Raw genomic sequence first — 21,978 nt, forward strand, 5'->3', positions numbered from 1 at the left:
AAGAGACATTTGAGCATACCGCGAAATAACATTCGTTCCACTGGCCATTCATCAAGTTGCCAATTGACCTTTGGACCCTTTTTTTTTGGGGAGATAGAACGACTCGCGCATTATATTAGTACGATTACCTAGTCCTACCACCCCCATCACCCCCTCCGCGACCCCACTACCACCACCGCATTATACATACACCATGTCGTTCCCTGTCCTTCACGCTCGCGCAGAAGCCAAACCCCTCGAGCACCGTTCCTGCCTCACGCCCACGACGGCCAAGAAACTGCTCGACGCCGGCTACCCCGTCCTCGTCGAGCGCAGCTCCAAGGACCCCAACTATGCGCGCATCTTCCGCGACGAAGAGTTTGAGCAGGTCGGCGCCACCCTCATTGAAGAAGGCGCATACAAGACGGCGCCGACCGACCACATCATCCTCGGCCTAAAGGAGCTGCCAGAGGACACATTCCCGCTCCAGCACACTTTTGTCCATTTCGCCCACTGCTACAAGCAACAAGCCGGCTGGGAGACCGTCCTGGCCCGTTTCCCCCGTGGAGGAGGCACGCTGTATGATCTCGAGTTCCTCCAGGACGAGTCGGGCAGGCGCGTTGCTGCCTTTGGCTACCATGCAGGCTTTGTTGGTGCTGCCCTTGCCATCAAGGCAAGTCCCTCCTTCTCTCCTTCTCTCCGTCTCTCCTTCTCTCCGTCTCTCCTTCTCTCCGTCTCTCTTTCCCCCTTGCTACCCCACATGACATGCTGACAACCCCCCAGACATGGGCATGGCAGCTCACACACCCCAATGGCGAGCCCCTCCCCGGTCTCGAGACCTTCACCGACGGCCGTGGCTACTACAACAACGAGAGCGAGCTCATCGCCCAGCTCAAGGAAGATGTCGCTACCGGTGACAAGGTTGCTGGACGCAAGCCCAGGAGCTTGGTCTTGGGCGCCCTGGGACGCTGTGGCTCTGGCGCCGTGGACCTCCTCGAAAAAGTGGGCTGCACCGATGTCCTCAAATGGGACCTGGCAGAGACCAAGGAACGTGACGGACCCTATCCAGAGATCGTCGAGTCCGACATCTTCGTCAACTGCATCTACCTTTCCAAGCCCATTCCCCCTTTCGTCAACAAGGAAAGTCTGCAATCACCCAACCGTAAGCTGAGCGTTGTCTGCGATGTTAGCTGCGACACGACCAACCCCCACAACCCGATCCCCATCTACGACATCAACACCACTTTCGAAAAACCCACAGTACCCGTCTCGATCCCCGGCGAGGGACCCAGGTTATCGGTCATATCCATTGACCATCTCCCATCAGCACTACCCCGTGAGTCGTCCGAGGCCTTTAGCAATGCGCTCCTGCCCAGTCTATTGGCACTCAAGGACCGCGCGACGACTCCGGTATGGCAAGGTGCTGAGAAGCTGTTCCAAGAAAAGGTTCAGACGCTTCCAGGTGGTGTACCCAAGAAGGAAGTCTAAGCACACCAAACGCGGAGACATCTGATCTAGCAAAAATGACCGAATGAATACATCCAAGCACAGTACTGCACTGTGCAAGATACACCCGCCATTGGTCGTCCGAACACATGTGACGTGATTGACGCCCTTGCTGTCAGTAGACATTTCATGCTAAAGCAGGACGCAGTGCAATGCTACGACTATTACCTGCAAAATGGTGAACAAATCCTGCGCAGTCCATGATCCGTATTGATTTCCAGATTTAATATCAACCTACCTTTTACGTGAGTGAAAAGCATGTCACCATCCAACACACTTACTTTTTTAGCATACCATAGAAACTGCTTAGAACACCGTAATGATCAGCAGCCTTGTCAAGCACTGGTTGAAGGCATCTGACATCGGCCTTGGCAACTCACAAGAGAAGATGCATTGAAAACCCTGTGCAGATGCACAATACGGTCACAATGGCCCGATGATGCTTGTGTATTGTGGTAAAGCAGGTCTTGTAGGCGACGCTAGATGGATGCGCCACCATGACGTAGTTACATCCCGTCCGCTGTGTAGGATTTACCGGTCAACTATACATTGCCAAACGACAAACATCAAATTCGCAACATGCCAGCACGAATAACAAACCAAAATAACGCGAAGCCCCAGAGTCCGACAGCTGCTACGAAGAAAATGGCTCAACAAAAGCCCAATGACCAACAACGGGTTCCCGAAACGGAAATAAAACAAAACTCGGGCATCTCCGCTACAATGGCGCTCCAAGCGGCTCAGAAAGCATGGGATTTGCGACAGGCAGCCAATGCTGCTGGCGACCCAAATGCACGAGAAGAGATATTAGCCAAGGCTATCAACAAGGAAATTGAGGCCGAGTCTTTTGGCAAGGCAGCAAAGTATACACAATCTGGTGCATTTCAAGGGCTGGCCGCTGGTGCAGGATTGGGCGTGCAACCAGGTGTAACGATAGGCAAACTGACCGGGGCTTTGGTGGGCGGTGTAGTGGCAACAGTCACGGGTCTACTAGGAGGAGGCATTGGATCCGTGTATGGCGCTTTGAACGGACCTTTCTGGAACCTGGGTGAAATGGCAAGTCATGGGGTTCGCGGCGTGATTGGAGACTTTCCAAATTGGAATTCGACACCGGCACAGAAGAGAGCCTTGGAGAAGATGGTGATGCAGACTAAGGAGACACAGTCACCTTCAAAGGAAGAGCTGGAAGAGATGAGCAGATATGCACCGGATGATATGCCGCAGACTTGGTCACAGTCGGTCAAGGACATGACTGCTTGGAGACCATCGATGCCGGATATGCCAAAGATGCCATCCGTACCCACGGGGGCCGCTCTAGGCCTAGGAGGCTTGGGTGCATCGATGCCTTCATGGGGAAGTAAAAACCAAGGCAACAATGCAAACCCATCTCAGCAGACTCCCACTCAGCAAACCTCGCAACAGCAGGTCAACACACCACCGAGGCCCCAGGAGCCACCCAAGCCAAACACCGCTCCCAAACCTAAAGAAACACCCCCAGTAGAAAGACCCCCCACCCCAGCTCCAGCCCCCAAAAAACATTCCCAGCGCCACACAGCCCCAAGTCCACAAACAAACCCTCCCCAACCTCCGTCCCCTCCCACAACAGTAATCGCACCAAAGTCACCCGCCCCGAAAGCGAAGACGACTCCTAAGCCACCATCAGATTTGAAGAAACGCGAGAAGCCGTCTCGGCTACCACAGAAGACCAACTCGGCGTCCACCCGTGACGAGAAAGAAGGACCTGATGCGTCGGCCTCGGAGCCGGCGAAAAGGAAACCCAGGAAGCTGGGGGCGAAGACGTCGTCTGCGGGTGCGGAACCAGTACAGACAGCGGACAAGGCGGACAAGGCACCGGTGAAGAAGGCGCCGCGGAAATTGGCGTCTCGGAAGCCGGCTGTGTGATGGAGGTGTGGCTTGCATTATACTGGGAATCTTTCCTTTAGTTGTTGGTAGAGATGGTGTGTTGCGATGTAGTCAGTCTGTCTAGCGGTCAGCATGATTGTTTGTTGCACAATGCAAGGAGGATTATTTGACGAGATCATTTCTATTTGTTTAGTTGTCTATTTCATGTTCGTGTACAGACGCTAAGTTGGAAGATTTCGGTCTTTTCTTTCGCTGCCAAGGGAAAGAGATGGTATAAAATACCCTAGATCCTCGGCACAGAGGTGACGGTAATTACCCTCGAGCCATGAATGCGCTTCATATACTAGGCTGATTACTGCCTCCCTAGCTTCAAGGAATACCAGAATACCAGGAACAAATTCACATCGATTGGCCATACCAGAAAACCAACCAACCAACCAACCACCCCACCGCCCCAGCCTCACGTGAAAATAATGCCCCCGTCAATAACAACAGTCTGCCCAGTCATGTAATCACTATCCCTACCACACAAAAACGCCACCGTACCCGCCACATCCTCAGGCACACTCGTCCGCCCCAGCGCAATCAAATCCCGCGAAAACTGTTTAATCGTCTCGCCCCTGGCCACGCCCGCCCGCTCCCCGAGCTTTTCGTCAATGAGATCCCACATGGCGGTGCCGACGATGCCGGGGGCATAGGCATTCACCGTGATGTTGTGGGGAGCCATTTCCATGGCGAAAGCTTGGGTGAGGCCGCGGACGGCCCATTTGGAGGCTGAGTAGTGGGAGAGGAGGGGGAAGGGTTTGAAGGCGACGATGGAGGCTGCGCCGAGGATTTTGCCGCCGTGGCCTTGGGTGATGAGTTGTTTGGCGGCGGTGGTGTAGCAGTTGTGGAGGCCGAAGACTGGGGGTTGGATGAGCTGGGTTGGTGGGATGGGAGGGGATGGGATGGGGTGTTTGGAACTGGGGGTAAGTGGAGGGACAGAGGGATAGATGGATAGAGAGATGATGAGATGGAGGTTCGATTACCGTTGACTTCGAACATTCTTCTCAGATCCTGTTCGGTGAGGTCGAGAAGTGCTTTTACCTGGGCAATACCAGCGTTTGCGACCATGGTGGAAAGAGGCCCGAGTTCAGACACGGATGCTTGGACGAGGCCCTGGACTTCTTGGAGATTGGACACGTCGGCTGTGTAGGCAATGGATTTCCGTCCTAGGGACTGGATCTGCTTGACCACCTCATCTGCGCCGGATTTGTTGGCTTCGACATCGTTGATGCAGACATCGTAGCCGTCGTGGGCAAGGCGGAGGGCAATGGCTTTCCCACTTGCTGCGGGTTCAGCGCTGGGCGGGATATTCGTGATGCGTGGTACAACTTACATGCCGCGAGCAGAGCCTGTGACGATTGCTGTTCGTGGTCCTTCTGAAGCTGGGGTGGTATATCTACGTGCCCATTGGGGAGATTGTGTCAAGAAACGCGGTACGGTCGTTGAACTGGAAGCGGTTTGCCATAAAGCTCTTGCGCGCAGATTAATGGCCATGATTATATCTTCACTGGCAGATGTTTCAAAGGATTAAGATGGAGATTCCGTTCATGAATTACACCAGAAAACAACCAGCGAGGCGGTCCCCGCGTCCCGCATGGCTATCTATATACATTACCCCAGATCTTTCGGGAAGCTCGCTTCAGGGCAGCCGGGCCTGCGGAGTATGCATCGACCCCTCTTGTAGCGTGGTGTACCTACAAGCTACAGCGAGCGTTCGGGTATAACAACTCCGCAGCATGACGTTGGTGGTGTACCGGTACCTAGGCGTGTCACCCCAACTATCGCCCACCTCGTCTCGTGAATCGGCATGAACACAAGGGAAGCCGCATTGTTCCGTGCCTTTCTTGCTTGAATTGTGAGACGGCTGGCAGATGGACAAAGAGGGGGTTGTCTGATGGTGTCGTATCTCTCCGAGGCCATGCTGGAGTGAAAGGGGGGTGGGAGGTGGGGATATGGCGGGGAAGCCACGGAGGTGCCACACTTGGTCTGTGCGCCAAGTTGCGGTCGCGTCAACAAGACACGCCCAGGTACCATGTTCCATCGCGACATTGGGCGCATCCAGGCTGGAGAAAGATAACATGTCGCGACAAAGCATGGCGCCGTCGCGCAATCTGTCGCTGACGGAAGAATTAGAGAAGCTCGAGCAGTCCATCACGCTGACTTTGCAGGGTAAGCCACTCCTCTGCTAGCTTACCAGTACCCCGCCAGCCCGACTGACCACAGCAGAAATCGACCACAACTTCAGCCGCGCCCACCGCATTGTGACTACTGCCATCTTACCCATAGTTGAGCAGTATGGGAAACATTCCGAGGCGGTATGGGAAGGTTCCAAGGTGCGCAAAACCAGCCCCATGGTCTTTGCAAGGACCAATACGGCAAAATTGCCCTGTACTGACTGGCCTAGTTCTGGAAACAGTTCTTCGAAGCCAGTGCCAATGTCTCGCTCTCAGGCTACGAAGCGCCCGAACCGGATGAGTCCGCCTTGCAAGAAGACACACAGCAGTCACAGCTCTACGAAGACGAAACGGTTGAGGATGAGACGGTCACGGGCGGCGTTACCACACCACGCCGACCTTCTTCTGCGCAGGAAGATGCCGAGTCTACCATAGCCTTCGACTCTCCGTCTTTGGGCCATAGCACACCCCGCGCGCCACCTTCGGAAAAGAAGGGCAAAGAGCTTGCTGAGGACGAGAGCCTGGATGAGGAGGAGCCGCAGTTTGCGAGCATGTCGTCCCCATACGAGACGCTCAGAGAGGAGTTTCAGGGCGAGCTTGGTGCCATCAAGACGCCAAGGTTCGATCCCATCACGCCTGGGAAGTCGCAAGCGCTGCCAGATATGTCGGGCTACGGCTCATCGCCGTTCGTGCAGCCTACGACTAGCAAGAAAGCGTATACGAACCAAGATCCACTGCTGCACCGCGTCCTCGACAAGACATTCCGCGTGCAAGCCACACCGCTCATCAGTCCGCGCAAATATAAGCCTACGGGTGCATTCACCCCAAAGGCTGGACAGCGTGGGGCTGCTACACCGCAAGGTGCAACGGCAAGACTTCCACGGTGGGCAGAAGACTCGTCGCCCCCATCATCGCCAGCACCGCAGCTGCGTGCCGATATTTTCTCGCCGATGAAGACACCTCGAACGCCAGGGGTGAGTGTGCAAACGCCCGCAAAGGGCAGACACCCGGTGAGCGTAAATCAAACCGGTGGGACTGTCTTTGACGACAGCGAGGAAGAGGAGTACGAGCTCGACTTCAGCCCCCCGAAGACGATTCAATTCCACATACCGCAGAGCAAGCTGCTCCAAACACCTGGTAAGCAAGCCATTTGTATATCATGCACGGTCCACTAATGTCCTGTGCAGCTCGCGAAGCCAGTAAGCGCATCGTGGACGATTTGCTGATGACGGCTGGCGGCGACATCACCGACTCGACTGGAGGCATGGATGAAGACAGCCCCAGCGTGGTCAGACGGCAGGTAGATCTTGATGACAGCTTTTGAGGCGGCTAGAGCGTTTACAGAAACTGATATACTCTGAGAGCGGCAGTAGATAACCGGTAGGTACAAATGTACAATAGTAGACATTGTAGATAGCCAGGGCCAGGGTGTGGATCGTGTGTTGTGAGGCTCAGGGTAGTGTATACGTACTTGGACCGAACGGATGGGATGGGAGGGGGAGGGACGCTAGGCGGAACAGGTGCTAGCGGCAACTAGATCCCATGCCATGCTGGCAGCGACAGCTTCCCCCATCGTCATGTAGAGATCAATGCCAGGCGGCCAGAGTGTCTACCATTGCCCAGGGGCACGCGTTGGGAGAGGAACAACACAACAACACCAATGCACAATTCTACTCTGTCATGCTTACTGACCTTTATTCACTCGTTTTTTGACTAGACCTTGCCACCTAGACGTTCATTCACACTGTCATGTCCAGGCAGAAGCGGCCACCGACGTCTGGGTATGCACGCATCGCGCAGGCGGAAGAGGAAGACTCTGGGAGCGACTTGGAAGATGACCTGCACCAAGCCTCGCTTTCGGGCGTGCAGTATGCCCCCTTACAGCCCCCGAGAACGTCGGGCATGCGCATGGGCGAGAGCTCGCTGCCCAGCTCGTCCAGCACACGACGTATGCCCGCTGCTGGACGACGGCCACGATCCAATTCGGGCGTGGACATGAAGGCCATCAACGCGCGTTTCGAGCGATGGGCCGAGGAGATCGCACACAAGTTTAAGATCAAGACGCAGCGCGACACGTCCGACGACGAGCAGCTCGAGATCCACCACTCCGTCTTCCAGGCGCCCGATGGGGTGCGTCCAGCCACGGCCGAGTCACTGGCCCACGACTACGACGGTGCCGCCACAGAGGGGCGCATGACCAAGCTGGAGTTTGACGATCTGGTGGAAAGCGTACGCACGGCAATCGAGCTGGGCGTGCACCCCAAGCTCATCACCCAGGGCAGCTCGGGCAGCTACTTTGCGCGCAACACACAGGGCAAGGTTGTTGGCGTCTTCAAGCCCAAGGACGAGGAGCCTTACGCATCACGCAATCCCAAATGGACCAAGTGGATCCATCGCAATCTGTTCCCCTTCTTCTTTGGTCGCGCCTGCTTGATTCCCAATCTCAGCTACATCTCTGAAGCGGCCGCCTACGTCCTCGACACGCAGCTGCGCACAAACCTCGTCCCTTACACGGACATTGTCTCCCTGTCTTCCAAGTCGTTCCACTACGACTTCTGGGACCGTCGCGCCTTCTACCGGAAGAAGAAGCCGTTTCCTGAAAAACCAGGCAGCTTCCAGGTCTTCCTTAAAGGCTTCAAGGACGCCAACATATTCTTAAAGGAGCATCCATGGCCCGATCAACATACCGCAGGCCTGCGCCCAAAGCGCAAGAAGAGGAGGACTTGGGCTGAGGATTGCAGGCCAAGTGGCCCAGGATCGGACAACGACGAGGATGACGAACAGCCCAACTCCCCCGGCCAGCACACCAGACGGACGGAATTCTGGACAGAGGCGCTCCAACAGTCGTTCAGAGAGCAACTTGAGAAACTGGTCATCCTCGACTACATTATGCGCAACACCGACCGTGGTCTAGACAATTGGATGATCAGGATCGACCAGAAGACGCAGGAGACCACCATCATTTCCGAACCACCAAAGTTGAATGATGACGTTGGTGATATTGATGACGAGGAACATCAGCCGAATGCTTACACTCGCAAGTCCATGGAAGAATCAGATCCCTACGGGCGGCGAGAGCCCATGACTGCGAACAGTCGGTCCAACACGCCCATGCAACGCGGACCTGTTCCCACAGTTTCCATTGGTGCCATTGACAACAGTCTGTCGTGGCCGTGGAAGCACCCTGATGCTGTGAGTGCTGCGACCTAATCCTGTCTGCGGGAGATTGCCTGCTAATCGTGCCCAGTGGCGGAGCTACCCATTCGGTTGGCTCTTCCTACCCGTCTCGCTCATCGGTCAGCCCTTCTCAGAGGCCACCCGCCGCCACTTTCTTCCCCTTCTCACCTCGAAACATTGGTGGAGCGATACACAAAAAGCACTCCGACAGTGCTTCAGTCAAGATTCCGACTTCAAAGAGCGCATGTACGCAAAACAAATGGCAGTCATGAAGGGACAGGCCTGGAACGTGGTGGAAACGTTGAAGACACCAGATCATGGCCCTCTTGAACTCACAAGGAGAGCGCGCGTCGCTGTCTGGGATGATGTAGTGGAAATCCCCATCGCTGTGCCTCTGAAAGCGCCTTCGGCAGAGATGCGAAGGAAACAGCCAGAGAGGCATCACAGGCTGGACGAAGAGCATGAAGAGATGGATATCACGGCAATCTCGACACCACCTCAAAACCCGCAGCCTGATCTTCTCATGAGCTCACCCCCGCTAGAATCAGCGCATGAGAATCGGTTCAACCTCACCCGCGATTCCTCTTCCCTAGACGTTCGGCGGGTCGAGGTTGACCCAAAATCACCAGCCGCCGTCAATGGCTCATCTTGGGCCTCTCGTACCGTTCAAGCGCCCAAGAACGGCCGACCCACCCACCACTCGCGCACAAGTTATGATGGACCTCGGCGCATCTTGCCAGAAAGCAGGCGACAACGAAGGTTGTCGTTGACGAACAGACGAGATTTTGATGATTACGGACTTGACGATGAAGGTGATTTGGGCTATGCAGCGAATGAGGACATGGAAGGAAATCAAAAGAAAGTGATTGTTGAGCGGCTAGAAATGGTCAAGGGTAGGAATCCGGTATTTACTTGGTGTTAGCTTTTCAACGGTGCTTTTTACTCTTGGTGCCTGGGATCTGCATAGCGGGCGTTTGTTCGAAGATAAGACAAATCAGCAGAGATGCCTCTAGAAATGCGAGGTGATTTGTTAGTCACAAGAAACATGAATGCAATGATTGAGAAGCCCGCTCCCGTCACGATGGGGTTTGTCGTGAAGCACCAGCTTAGTGTCTCGGTCCTTTGCCGCCGCATGTGGATTCGGGTGATCAGCGCACCGCAGCACTGCAGGTACCGCAGAATCCCAACGTTCATACGAACCACTGAAACAAGGTCCATGTATACAATCTAGGGTTACACAAATCCGACATGGCCATTTGTCCCTTGCAGCCTCTGTGCCATTGGTCTTAGCAGCTGCCTCAAATGATCGATTGCCTGCCGTCCCCGTCCATGTGTGAAGATCCAGAAGCGTCATCTGACCTCGCGCGCCACACCAGTGGCTTGTACTAATCGATGACTTTCTCACGGTGAACATCGAAGGCAACAACGCGTCCACCACCCGCATCTAATGCCATATTCATTCCCTTTGTGCCTCTATAAAACTTATGTTCTTTGATGCCTGCGGCGGGCGAATCGCTGTGTGGCGATAGGCAGTCGACATCCACCTTCACCTACCAGTACCCTGCTTCCGAATCGTTAGCTGGTATCAAGGCTCGCCAGAGTGCCACTCATTTTCCAGCTCGAAAGCGATAACGCGTAAGAGACAAGTCAAGTTTCTGTGAGAGACGTCGTTACCGTACGGAGAAGCTCATTGCGTATCACTTCAGATACGAATGTTAAGGTCGTTCTACGCGCGGCGGATCGCAGTAGGTACTACGGCTTGGCAGCACATACCAGATGCGCGTATCAGATTCACGGCCTAGGGAAAGAGTAGAAGTGGTAGATCGCTAGTGGCTCAGTCTTTGCTCTCACTTGCTAGTAGGATCTCGTTTGCACGGCTCCAAAATGAATCCTGCGCTCTTACTTGACCCTCGACGGGTGCGCAAGACAGGTATATAGTCCCCCGTCTCCTACCTCCACATTTCCTCCTCTACACTCTCCTTGGTCAAATCTTCAATTACTCACCCCCATACGATGGAAGAGTCAACCTCATACGCATTCCCGCCCGGTGCTCGACTCTTCACTCCATCGCCCAGTGAAGCAGACAATCGAAGCACTGCCTTCGACTCGCCTTTCTCACTCATGAGCTCTTCTGCCTCGCGACCTGAGCTGACAGATCCAAACCTAGGCGGCACTGGGACAACTCATGACGACGACGGTGCACAGGGTTCATCGCTTCCGCGCTTTGACCCGCGTGCACTGCTAAACCCTAGGTCATCCAGCAAGCGCCCCGCGTCCTCAGGTCAAGATGCTGAGCGCGGAAATGTCGTACCTGATATGGCTGGCCAATTTTCCCTTGTTGAGCGATTGCACAATGTAGAGGAACGCACTCCAACAACGAAGCGCATGAAGACCAAGGAGCCGCAAAGACACGCTGATCAGCGTACGAATTTCGGTGGTGGAAGTTCCCTTGACCTACAGAACTCCAACAAACAGCTGCCGGCGCCTCCTCAGGGAGCACAGATTGATTTGACAATGAGTGAGTTCCCTGTCACCAACATGATGTCTATAATCTTGCTGATATGTGAAACAGGTGACGACGACGATATTAAGATTATCAGTTCAAAACCCAAGGAAGACGATGTCAAGATGATTGGTTCTCAGCCCAACGATGATATTTGTATTGGAAAAGTCAAACAAACATATATTCAGGCACACACGGTACCCTTTCCTGACCCGAAGAAGTATGGTGGTCACCACAGTGGTCAAGGTCGCATCAAGGTTTCGCTTCGTAGGAGTGGAGGTCAGAAATACAACTTCTCTATCATGGTGACCGACAGCCTCCAGAAAGAATTTGGTCGAGTCGACATGAAGACTGCACAGGGACTTGCGCCTCTGATCGACGCTGCAAAAGCTAGCGGACTAAAGTGGATGGCCTGGACTGAGCAACGGCGAAAACAGCCGAACGAAGGACCTCCAGGTAGCCCATTTTCTGGCCTAATTGGAATGACTTTGCAGCTATACGCGCCACGGAACAATGCTGTTAGCCTTGGAAAGTCACTGAGGATAAAAAATTTGGTGCTGGAAGCGCCAGTCTTCGAGCTTCAGCGACACGACTATATCAATCCTCAGACTGGTGAGACCATTTTGAGGAATCAGATGAACCAGCCAGTCCAAAACGCCATGTATCAGTTTGGATACGGATCTTCGAGCTATGTACTACGCAGTGCAGACGAGATACGCGCTGATGTAGAAGATGTGTTCGACACAGTTGTCACTAGTTCTGAAGTGGTACCAACTCGAGAACCTTCGCACCATATCAAGACTGAGCTATATCCCCATCAGAAGCAGGCTCTATACTTCATGGTAGACAAAGAGCAGGACCACTCTGGTGCCGAGTACGATGACCGTAAAGATTCTCTGTGGAAGCCGCACTATCGGGACAATGGTCGCAAGTCATATATCCATGTCATAACAGGCGAAGAAAAGACCGAGAAGCCTAGGCCAAACTTGGGAGGGATTCTAGCTGATGAGATGGGATTGGGGAAGACATTAAGCATCTTGTCTCTCATAGCTGATGACGCATCTATTCACGACGCGCGCCTCTTCCAGGAAAAGCGGCCAGCACCAGCTCCTTCGGGCATGCTGCAGCCTCTGTTCAACAGCCGAGCTACATTGCTGGTTTGCCCACTTAGTACCATGACAAATTGGAAAGAGCAGATCAAGGAGCATTTTCCGGAAGGTAAAAGTGCTTTGAGATGGGCACGCTATCACGGCACAGAGCGCTACGAAATGTCTGCGAAAGATCTTGCCGACTATGACATCGTCGTCACCACCTATCACATCATCGCCAAGGACATTCTTGATCGGAAGCGACCACTTGCCTATATCAACTGGTTCCGGATAGTGCTAGACGAAGCACATACGATTCGAAACCCCACCCAGCAATCGAAGGCCACATGCGCTCTAAACGGCCAGCGACGTTGGGCTGTAACCGGTACGCCTGTTCAAAACCGTCTTGAAGACTTGGGCGCATTGTTCAACTTCATTCGTCTCAAGCCGTTTGATTCTAATGCAGGCTTCAATCAGTTCATTCTGAATCCTTTCAAGAATGCTGATCCTGAAGTTGTACCCAAGCTGCAGCTTCTGGTCAGCACCGTCACCATTCGCCGAACCAAAGAGATCATCAAGCATGCGGTGCCACCGAAGTCAGACCTGATCGTCAGGCTCCCCTTCTCAAGAGAAGAGCAACAGCTTCATGATTGGTTCGAAAGGGACACCCAGCGCAAAGTTGCAGCAGTCACGCAGGGAGACAAATTGGGAGGCAGCTCCTACGCCAAAATCTTGACGGCCATTCTCAATCTTCGGTTAATTTGCGCACATGGTCGTGACCTCCTAAGCGAAGAAGCCTTGAAAACCACAGACGGAATGACTTATGACAATCCTATGGAAATAGGAGAAGAGGAGGTTGTCTCAGCCAAGCTTACATCCCAACAGGCTTACGAGATGCTTAGCCTGCTTGAAGACACACACAGTGCAGATTGCATCTACTGCCCTGGCCGCACATCCTTACTCGAGGAAGACTCTTCAGACAGCGAAGATGATGATAGTAAAACGCACAATGTACTCGGATACATGACAACGTGCTACCATGTAGTCTGTCCGAAACACCACAACAAGATGGAGAAGCAGTGGCGAGACAGCAGGAATCCAGATGGCTCAGTGATATGTCATGTCTGCGACGACCACAACATGCCTTCTATGTTCACGCTTTTACGTGACGAATATGCAAAATTTTTGGCAGAACGGGACCGTATTCGAAAAGACCCAAAGTTGTCTAAGAAGATTGGGAGCTACACAGGTCCCCACACCAAGACGCAGGCCTTGCTGAATGATTTGAAAGAATTTCACGAGTGGAGCGAGAACAATCCTCACGAGCGGCCTATCAAGAGGTAAGTAGCGCACGATACCACAACATCATTTCATTAACAAGAACACAGTATCGTCTTCTCTTCCTGGACCACACACCTCGACCTCATTGAGATTGCCCTTCAGGCCCACAACCACACCTATGTCCGCCTCGATGGCCGCATGTCCCGAGATGCCCGCGATAAATCTATGCAGCGTCTCCGCGAAGACCCTTCTGTACGCGTCATGCTCGTCTCCATTGGCGCCGGCGGCCTCGGCCTTAACCTAACGACTGCCAACAAGGTCTTCATGATGGAACCGCAGTTCAATCCAGCTGCTGAGGCGCAAGCTGTAGATCGTGTGCATCGTCTGGGCCAAGACAGGGATGTCACGATCAAGCGTTTCATCATGGACAAGAGCTTTGAGGAGAAAATGTTGGTGATGCAGAAGAAGAAGAAGGATCTGGCGGATCTGACCATGGCACGGGAGAGAAAGACCAAGGAGCAAGCTACCAAGCAGCGGCTGGAGGAGTTGAGGAGTTTGTTTAGATGAGTCACCGCCTATTTGAGGATTAAGGGGGTCGTGCGCTTATGTCATGGGAGCTGAGAGGGCGATGACCATCTTATGATAGATTTAATTGGGGTTGGAGTGGCAATCTACTTGGGCGCACGAATACGGTGGCGTGCACCACTTTGACGGGTGTTGACGCCAAAGGGGCGTTGGATGTTATTCGTGGACAATGACACGGTGCCGCTCTGTCTGTGGACTGGGTCCATACTATAGGGCTCATCGTTTTGCTGTCTTGCCAACATACACACGGCATATTGATACAGTATATAAAGAATCACGCCCTAAAAGCGAGAACCCGGTGACATGCCAGTTGATACTACATTCCTGGCTCAACCGAATTCTTAAAGTGAATTCAGAACTGTCTTATCTCTCCTCATTCCCAACTCATTGGAGCCTGTTTCTTGTATAAGCTCAAGTGCTGGCAAAAGCATCCCAACTCACTAGCTTCTCATCTACTATGTATCAATTCATTAGTTGCTAACATAGGAAACATAGATGATGAACAAAATGATCATCCGGTTCCCGAGATCAAAACCGTAGCAATGTCCACCCTTCATACTGAGCATGTCCAAGCATTCCGAGGGGGTAAGCCGGACCTAGCTCCGCGGCATTGCTTTTGATGCCGCGAGTTCCGGCTCGAGTATTTTGAACGAGAGACTGTCTCGCTTATACTCTACATTGAAGATGTTGGCTGAAGGTTGTTACTCGCATTCTGGACTTGAGGTGTGGCGTGTGTGTGGGGCTGGCAGTTATAGTGGAGTCGATGACTGCATGGTTATAACTAGAGGCCCAGGTGATGATCTGGAGTCTCGCCTTTGGATAAATTGTCACATACAATGACGTATAGCTTTGCAAAAGGACTCGGAGTTGGAAATGGGACATGTTATTTATGGATAAATGCCCGTCACGCACTCATGGAAAAACTACGCCCGCCATGAGGTTCTATTTGGACGCCCCAAAGGCCCTCCAAGCCTCGACCTTGTGTCGGCGCCCAAGTCGCGATCACCTATCGCTGACGAGACATCTGGTAATCAAAGTACGATGCGGCGGCATTAAACAAAGTTTGCAGTCTTTGTCCATACAGCTGATGGATCAACATGCGAATCGATCCGAGGCTCTGTGGGTCGCTCCTTCCACCGTCAGCTTGATACGCGTCAACGTTTGCTGGCTGCGCCACTCTATCGGTGAATTACTTCACACTTAAAAGCGACCACGGCCACGACTTGTCTCCCACTCCACTCTGTTCCTGCAGTCAAACATAACGACGTCCTCAAGTTTCGACTGTAGGTTTTCGTATCGAATGATCCGGAGGGGCACCTCGGTTGGGCGGAAAGGTGTCGGCTAAAGGTCGACTAGGCTGCGAAGTCGCTCAGTCCCGAGTCTCTCAGAATTCACCCTCAGTCACCGGCAGACATACACATGCGAACACACAGTCGACCGGAAATACAATGCCGGGGTGAAGCATAAACGGAAGCAGACACTCAGTCATTAATGTAGTCATTCCAGATTGCAGTCTGCGTTTATCTAGGAACTCTATTTCGTTTGCCAGGATCCCGTCAAGGAGCAACTTGCACCGATCCATATACACATCATCCAACAAGTCATTAACAATACACAACATGCGTAACGAGATAGGACATTCGAAACAGATCGCCCAAACGCGGCGCTGAGCATAAACAACTACACGCTTCACGTCTAGGTAGTGTAAAAGAAGTTGGGACGCATATCACCGAGGTCCTCGATAATCTCCTCCTGAGTCTTGCCAACAAGCAAATGATCGCGCTTGCCCTCCTTCCTCAGTCTGTTCTCGCGCTTGAGAGCAAAGTGCATGAAGACGGTTCCGCCGAAGAGGAAAAGGAACATGTAGGCGAGCACGATTCCGTGTCCAGTACGGTAGTGGGGTCTCTCAGCTGGGTTGTAGATGTTGGACGAGACGACACCGTTCAGGTTACCCCAGCCAACGACAACACCGACCATCACTCCGCGCTTCAGTGATCCCTCGACGTTGTTGGAAGCCCATGTCAATGTGTTGGAAACTGTGGGGTAAATTCCGGCAGCACCGAGGAAGGTGCCAGCGTATTGGACGCGGACGTTGGTAGTGGCGAGCAACATGGCAAATCCGATACAACCGATCAAAGACACTCCCATGTTGCAGATTCCACGAAGCTTGGTCCTGTCGGCAATCCAACCGATGATAACTGTCATCGTCGCGGCAACGGCGTAAGGAGGGACAGACAAGAGCTGAGCCGTAGTTCCAGTGTATCCCATGCCAAGGAGAATCGTCGGCAAGAAGAGAGAGAAGCAGTATAGTGGGCACAGACAGCCCATGTAGATGACGGCGTATCCCCAAGTCTTCCAGTCCCTGAGCGCCGCAAAAACATGGCGACGATCAATGCTTCCGACCTTGGCGCGAGCCTGTCCATCGGCCTTGAGACGACGCATCGCACGGAGCTTCTCGTCGGGAGTAAGGAAGCTGGCCGTGTCGGGGAAATCGAAAACCATCCACCAACAGAAAAGGCCGACGAATACCGTAAGCAAACCCTCAATGATGACTGTTCTCGTTAGCAAGATATTTCATCGAAGAAAGACCGAATCACTTACAGATCCAGCGCCATCCCTCGTATCCAGCGATACCATCCATCAAGGTAATTGCAGCAGCCAAGAGACCACCAAAAGAACCAGCTAGCGCGGCGGCGGAGAAAAAGAGAGCAGCACGGAATCCGAGTTCCTGGCGCTTGTACCAGCAGCTATGAATGGATTAGCTACAGGCCTACAGAGAGGCTGACTTAAACTTACGAGAGATAGTAGTTGACACCCGGGAAGAGACCGGCCTCAGCGAGACCAAGGAACCAACGGCAAGCGAGAAGACCAGCAAAATTGGTCACGACACCCATCAAAGTCATGATGATACCCCAAGCCAGGATGATCGCGGTGAAGAAAACACGCGGCGACCATTTCTTGATGGCAATGTTGGTGAGCGGCTCGAAACCAGCGTAGGAGATGAAAAAGATTGTCAAGGCAACGTTGTAATCACGACCACCCATTCCAAGATCCGGCTCCATGTTGGCGACACGAGCATTTCCGATGTTGGTCCGATCCAGGAAAGAAAGGAGGTAAAGGAGTGACAGCCAAGGGATCAGCCACAAGTCCATCTTCCATACAAGAGCTTTGTCCTAAATGGCATCAGTATCTGGCGGGGAAAGGATCGCGGGGAGAGAGGCATACCAATTTGGCCCGTTCCTCATCGGTCTTGCCTACGTCTGGATCAGGCAAGTCCTCGACGTCTGCGTGCTCCGCGCTGAGCTGAGAGCTGTCTATGTCATTGTTGGCATACACGCTTCCCTTCTCATTGGCCTCCTCAAGGGCAGGCTGGGACTGGATTGTGGCCATGGTGATGGTTGGGGAACACAAATCTGAGGGGAGCACATGCGATGGGGGGCAGCCAAGGGACCCTTATGTACTCTTACCTCACAAACAGCCTGTGGACGTTGGTTTGAATCAAAATGGAGACTACTAGGGCCAATATGACTAGCTCCCTAGTGCGATCCGGGTCCCCATGGGGTGGTTGGATGGGACGACAGAGTGGATCATCCATAGGCCTGTCTGTCGACAGCAGCATCCGAGCGTGGCGGAGTGAGATTACCCCAAAGCGGACAAGATGCGATTATTCGCATACTTACGCCCTCCCTTGGCCTGCCAGTGTTGTACCACGTTTCTTCAGCAAGTATCCATTCAGTCGCACTAATACCACTCGCACTGCTCCACCATCCTTTGTGCACACCCTCCAGCCACAGGTGGTACACCAGTTCGAACCGCCAACAAAGAAGTCGATATCGGAATCGAGTTTCAGCCTCGCGACCTTCAAAGCAGCAAGCGACCGATACGAATGCGGCCCTTCCACGCCAGTCCGGCCCTTCCACACCAGAGCGGCCCTTCCATGGACATTATTCCGTCGTTGATGGCCTTTAGGCAGAGGCCCCTCATTGCACATCGGGCCAAGCCCATGGATGAGGAAATTTGTGCGTTCCAGAACGCCCAGAAGTGCTCCAATGGAACTGGTTGGCAGCTCAGACGCGACCAGACAGATGTCGTGAACGGCGCCACCCAAGCCCTTGGCACAACGCCCTCCAGCATCAAGAGACGGCTAAGGATGCAGACCGCTGTGAGACGCGTGCCTCAAGTCGGCAGGCCGAAGCTTGACCAAAAACGCCCCCTTAAAGCAGATGGGCTGTCGCGCAAACTCTGGGAAAAGCAAAAGCCCATTTACACGACGTCTGGCAGTGTGGTGTTGGGGGTTTCAATGTACCCACGTCGGAGCAATCTGCCCTCGAAGGCTTGCCCCACGTTTCCAAAAGACCTTGGCGCTGGCCAAAGAGAGGGTGGGGGTGCTAAGAGCGCTCCACTCCTCTGCCCAGACCCCACGTCTTCTCACTCGCCAGCAGTTCAGCGTTTGCAATCAGGCTCCGCTGTCCGCTATCGGGCTAAGAGTAATAGTAGGACATGTATGCGCCTCCGCTGACGGTGCCCAGCTGGAAACCTTCTCGGGTAAAGGGAATGCTGGCTGTGTGCGATTCGTTCAAGCTTGCGTCGGCCGTTGCTTGCGCGGATCCCACCCTCCATTGTTCCGTTGCGCCAGCGGCCCCAGCACGCCTTGCATTGGCGCGTCTCTGTCACGACGGAGATTGGATCTTGGTCCTGTCTCCGGCTGACAACCTGGCCTGCGGATTCGTGCACAACAACACGAACCTGATGGCCCGCACGTGGCCCAGCGTTCACAGAGCCGCGGCACGCCTTGGCCTTGGTTGCGTTGCCCCGGACCTGATTCCAACGAATGGCCCTCTCAAACGCATTCGACGCGAGGCTCCCAGGAAATGCTACAGCCGATCCACCGGTTGCCGGTCGCGTGGGCCCCTCACACTACCCCATGTACTAGGCACCTCTAGTGGACTCTATGATGATGCCTGATGCAGAGCCAGCAGAAGAGCGTTGGAGAGGCCTCCCTTGGAGCTCGTGGGCGGTGCCGATTTCCCTGCTGCACGGTCATCTGGAAGCGCGCTATTGGGGGGGGGAGGGCACTGCAGCCGTGTCACTCCCGTGCGACCCAATGATGGGGTAACCGCAGCTCCACCCCGGGTGTCAGCATTGCCAGTCCCATCCATGTCTGCATCGCGGCGTGGCCGTCAGAAGCAATCAATTGCAATCCTTCGAGGGTCTGAACCAAGCCGCAAGCATCCTATTGTGTACAACCTCAGTATTGGTTCCGACCCCAACAAGATGCACTCTGATCACGAATACGATGGCAGATTGCAAGGTTGGGACGTATTTATACCAACCGCGTTCAGATACGAAGGCTCATTTCGCGGGACTATATATGTTGGTCAAGTATGCCTGGCATTACATGCGCGCGTCTCTGCGTCTGTATATTGTTTTTCTTTACGCGCAGACGTCTAATCTAGCCACGGACGGGTCGTGGTCGCTTGCCTGCGCAGCATCCTCCGGCCACGTATTGACATGAATATGCTCATATTGGGCATCCTGGCCCTTTGCAACCGCGTCCGATACAAAGATGTGGTCGAGCTGCTGGGCATTCATGTCGAAGAGGTAGGTGTAACGCTCCAATTCGGGTAGCTTGGCGACGGCATCCAAGTCCTGCAGTCCAGAGATGTTGACGTATTGCTCCAACGGCTCGACAAAGGCAAACTCATTGAAGTCACCTGCCGTGATGATGTGAGCATTCTTGTCCTTGGTCAGGATTTCCTGGGGTAACGAGTCAGCAGTTTCCTCTTTTCGTCATTCATTGCATCTGTTCCCAAAACAAACCGCGCTGCGCCTAGATTCAACACCAGGCGCCGCTATTGTGTTTCGTGATCAGTCGGAGGCTTCTAAGGTTGTTGCGCGACCGGGCGCCAAGGTCCGCTCGTGCGAGATTGCCATTGCCATCCTGGTATCTATGTACCATGTGGTACAGAGCGATCCGCGCGGCGTTTGGCTAAGCGCGATGCAGCCACCCTCTCCGTACCTCGTACCTGGGCATCTACATTGGTTCTCGAACATGAGTACGTACCTTGACAAAGTTCGCCGTGATTTGTGATTGGGCGAGTCTGTCGTCTACTCCTCCGTTGACAGGAGGGCGGGCATCGCCATGAAGACTGCTGCTTCCTCCCTTGGACCCAAAATGAACGTTGACGGTGAAGAAGACGTCGGGTTGGTTTCCTTGCTGGTTGCCAATTACCTCCCACTGTGCGGCGAGCGGCTTGCGACTTGCCGTCCATGCCTCGTTGGTAGGATCGATACTTCCGGGATTGAACCTCAGTGTTGGGCCATCAAGCACTTGGTTTGCGTCCAATGCGCCACCTGGATTGGGCTTGTAGAGACGAATGAGCGAAGGTTTGTAGAGGTAGGCCGTACGAATGTTGCCTCCAGGCTGACCACCATCTCTGTCATCTACCGGTGCAATATCCGTGAAGGCATAGTTTGGACCACCGGCCGCTGCAATGGCAGCTGTCAGAGTGCTCAACGTCAGGTTTGCGGATACCACTAAGCACAAGGTCAGTACAAGGAATTACACTAGATTTCCGACATCACGTGTATCGTCGCACTGCTAGAGGCCGAGGGGGAAGGGGGAGCTGGGTAGGACACCCGCGCGCTAGTATGTTGAAGACGGCGGGTGCAACGCGCGGTAGAAGGCTTCGAAGAAAGCGGAAAAGACTTACCAGCATCGTTGGTAGGACCATTGTCATCCTGTACCTCCTGCACAAATATGATATCTGGACTCTTCATATAGTTGACAATGTGTTCGGCCAGGAAAGGGTGGTGAGTCGAATTCGGAGCCAGGTTCTCGACATTGTAGGCGCCAAAAGTGATGCCATTGCACTTTCCACTCGACTCGAGTGTGGTTGGAGACGGCAGAGTCGGCTGCAGACTGCTGGTGACCTTGATGGCCGTCAACGGGAGGATTCGGTAGAATCCAAACGCGTACGAGACGACTCCCGTAATGTCCTCGATTGTGTCGCCCATCTTTGTAGTGGTAGGGTTCCTGGTCCCGTCGAGCGGCGTACCGATGATGATGGCCTCTGGGTTGGCGTCTCGATCCGTCATGGTCAATCCATTGCGAGCGTTCTTGCCCGTGACCTTCCAATCTCCAGCAACCCAGGTATCGCCAAACCGGCTGGGCTTTGTCAGCGCAGTAGGTTTCCTGACGGTTACAAGCTCGCCGGCCAGGGATTCCCAGAAATCGAGGCCGAATTGGTTGGGTTGAAGATCGGGATTGGCGACGCTGACGAGGGAGACATTGTTGGGGACTGCAAAGACATCGCCGCCGTCTAGACTGCTGTACTGCTCCGTCGGCGGTGCTCGTGTATCCAGTCCGAGGACGAGGGCAGCAACCTGGTTTCCGCGGCTGAGTCTGCGTTCGAGGACCGGGTCAGCGAGCTCAGTCAAGAAGAGGAAATCCCGATTGTTCCTGAACTCGAGGACTCGGCCCTGCACGACAATGGCATCGCCGACAGTCAAGTTTGCGCCAAACGTGCGGCTGAAAACGTAGAGGGATTCCGAGGTCCGCTCGTCGTGATCCGGCTCCGTCGAGCGCATCCAAAGACCATCTGGGCCCTTGGCGGTCACAATACCGCTGACATTGGACACCGTCTGCTCTCTCAGCGGCGAGAGAAACTTGGGCCCATTGATTTCCGCAATCGTAGTCGCGCTCACCGTAGCAACAGCGAGGGATGTCGCGAGCGCGAGGATGCGCGTAAATGTCGCCATGACGAGACGAAAAGGC

General features: G+C 53.9%; 9 protein-coding genes across 9 annotated transcripts; 6 read left to right on the forward strand and 3 right to left on the reverse strand.

The window, feature by feature from the left end:
• Positions 1-193: 193 nt before the first annotated feature.
• IAQ61_000554 (uncharacterized protein) lies at positions 194-1,467 on the forward strand (the record flags this gene model as incomplete). The annotated part of the gene is made up of 2 exons (XM_066094720.1): positions 194-652; positions 763-1,467. The coding sequence occupies 2 exons, from the start codon at positions 194-196 to the stop codon at positions 1,465-1,467; spliced, it is 1,164 nt and encodes a 387-aa protein (XP_065955028.1).
• A 597-nt stretch (positions 1,468-2,064) lies between these two features.
• Positions 2,065-3,387, forward strand: IAQ61_000555 (uncharacterized protein; the record flags this gene model as incomplete). Its single annotated transcript, XM_003842742.1, has 1 exon — positions 2,065-3,387. The coding sequence occupies one exon, from the start codon at positions 2,065-2,067 to the stop codon at positions 3,385-3,387; it is 1,323 nt and encodes a 440-aa protein (XP_003842790.1).
• A 421-nt stretch (positions 3,388-3,808) lies between these two features.
• IAQ61_000556 (uncharacterized protein) lies at positions 3,809-4,887 on the reverse strand (the record flags this gene model as incomplete). Its single annotated transcript, XM_003842741.2, has 3 exons — positions 3,809-4,251; positions 4,377-4,672; positions 4,727-4,887. 3 exons carry the CDS (start codon positions 4,885-4,887, stop codon positions 3,809-3,811), a joined length of 900 nt encoding a protein of 299 aa, XP_003842789.1.
• A 599-nt stretch (positions 4,888-5,486) lies between these two features.
• IAQ61_000557 (uncharacterized protein) lies at positions 5,487-6,891 on the forward strand (the record flags this gene model as incomplete). Its single annotated transcript, XM_003842740.2, has 4 exons — positions 5,487-5,562; positions 5,620-5,726; positions 5,798-6,704; positions 6,755-6,891. The coding sequence occupies 4 exons, from the start codon at positions 5,487-5,489 to the stop codon at positions 6,889-6,891; spliced, it is 1,227 nt and encodes a 408-aa protein (XP_003842788.2).
• A 425-nt stretch (positions 6,892-7,316) lies between these two features.
• Positions 7,317-9,666, forward strand: IAQ61_000558 (uncharacterized protein; the record flags this gene model as incomplete). The annotated part of the gene is made up of 2 exons (XM_003842739.2): positions 7,317-8,759; positions 8,815-9,666. 2 exons carry the CDS (start codon positions 7,317-7,319, stop codon positions 9,664-9,666), a joined length of 2,295 nt encoding a protein of 764 aa, XP_003842787.2.
• Positions 9,667-10,605: 939 nt separating this feature from the next.
• IAQ61_000559 (uncharacterized protein) lies at positions 10,606-14,575 on the forward strand. Its single transcript, XM_066094721.1, has 4 exons — positions 10,606-10,661; positions 10,683-11,262; positions 11,317-13,675; positions 13,724-14,575. The coding sequence occupies exons 1-4, from the start codon at positions 10,629-10,631 to the stop codon at positions 14,181-14,183; spliced, it is 3,432 nt and encodes a 1,143-aa protein (XP_065955029.1). The 5' UTR covers positions 10,606-10,628; the 3' UTR covers positions 14,184-14,575.
• IAQ61_000560 (uncharacterized protein) lies at positions 14,576-17,591 on the reverse strand (the record flags this gene model as incomplete). The annotated part of the gene is made up of 4 exons (XM_003842737.2): positions 14,576-16,753; positions 16,803-16,948; positions 16,998-17,374; positions 17,427-17,591. The coding sequence occupies 4 exons, from the start codon at positions 17,589-17,591 to the stop codon at positions 15,897-15,899; spliced, it is 1,545 nt and encodes a 514-aa protein (XP_003842785.2). The 3' UTR covers positions 14,576-15,896.
• Positions 17,592-17,718: 127 nt separating this feature from the next.
• IAQ61_000561 (uncharacterized protein) lies at positions 17,719-19,166 on the forward strand (the record flags this gene model as incomplete). The annotated part of the gene is made up of 3 exons (XM_003842736.2): positions 17,719-17,900; positions 17,990-18,642; positions 18,699-19,166. The coding sequence occupies exons 1-3, from the start codon at positions 17,726-17,728 to the stop codon at positions 19,164-19,166; spliced, it is 1,296 nt and encodes a 431-aa protein (XP_003842784.1). The 5' UTR covers positions 17,719-17,725.
• A 468-nt stretch (positions 19,167-19,634) lies between these two features.
• IAQ61_000562 (uncharacterized protein) lies at positions 19,635-21,962 on the reverse strand (the record flags this gene model as incomplete). Its single annotated transcript, XM_003842735.2, has 3 exons — positions 19,635-19,958; positions 20,266-20,738; positions 20,915-21,962. 3 exons carry the CDS (start codon positions 21,960-21,962, stop codon positions 19,635-19,637), a joined length of 1,845 nt encoding a protein of 614 aa, XP_003842783.1.
• Positions 21,963-21,978: the final 16 nt, after the last annotated feature.

This window comes from Plenodomus lingam (genome assembly GCF_022343315.1).
Source record: "Plenodomus lingam strain CAN1 chromosome Unknown contig_11, whole genome shotgun sequence".
Lineage (NCBI taxonomy): Eukaryota > Fungi > Ascomycota > Dothideomycetes > Pleosporales > Leptosphaeriaceae > Plenodomus > Plenodomus lingam.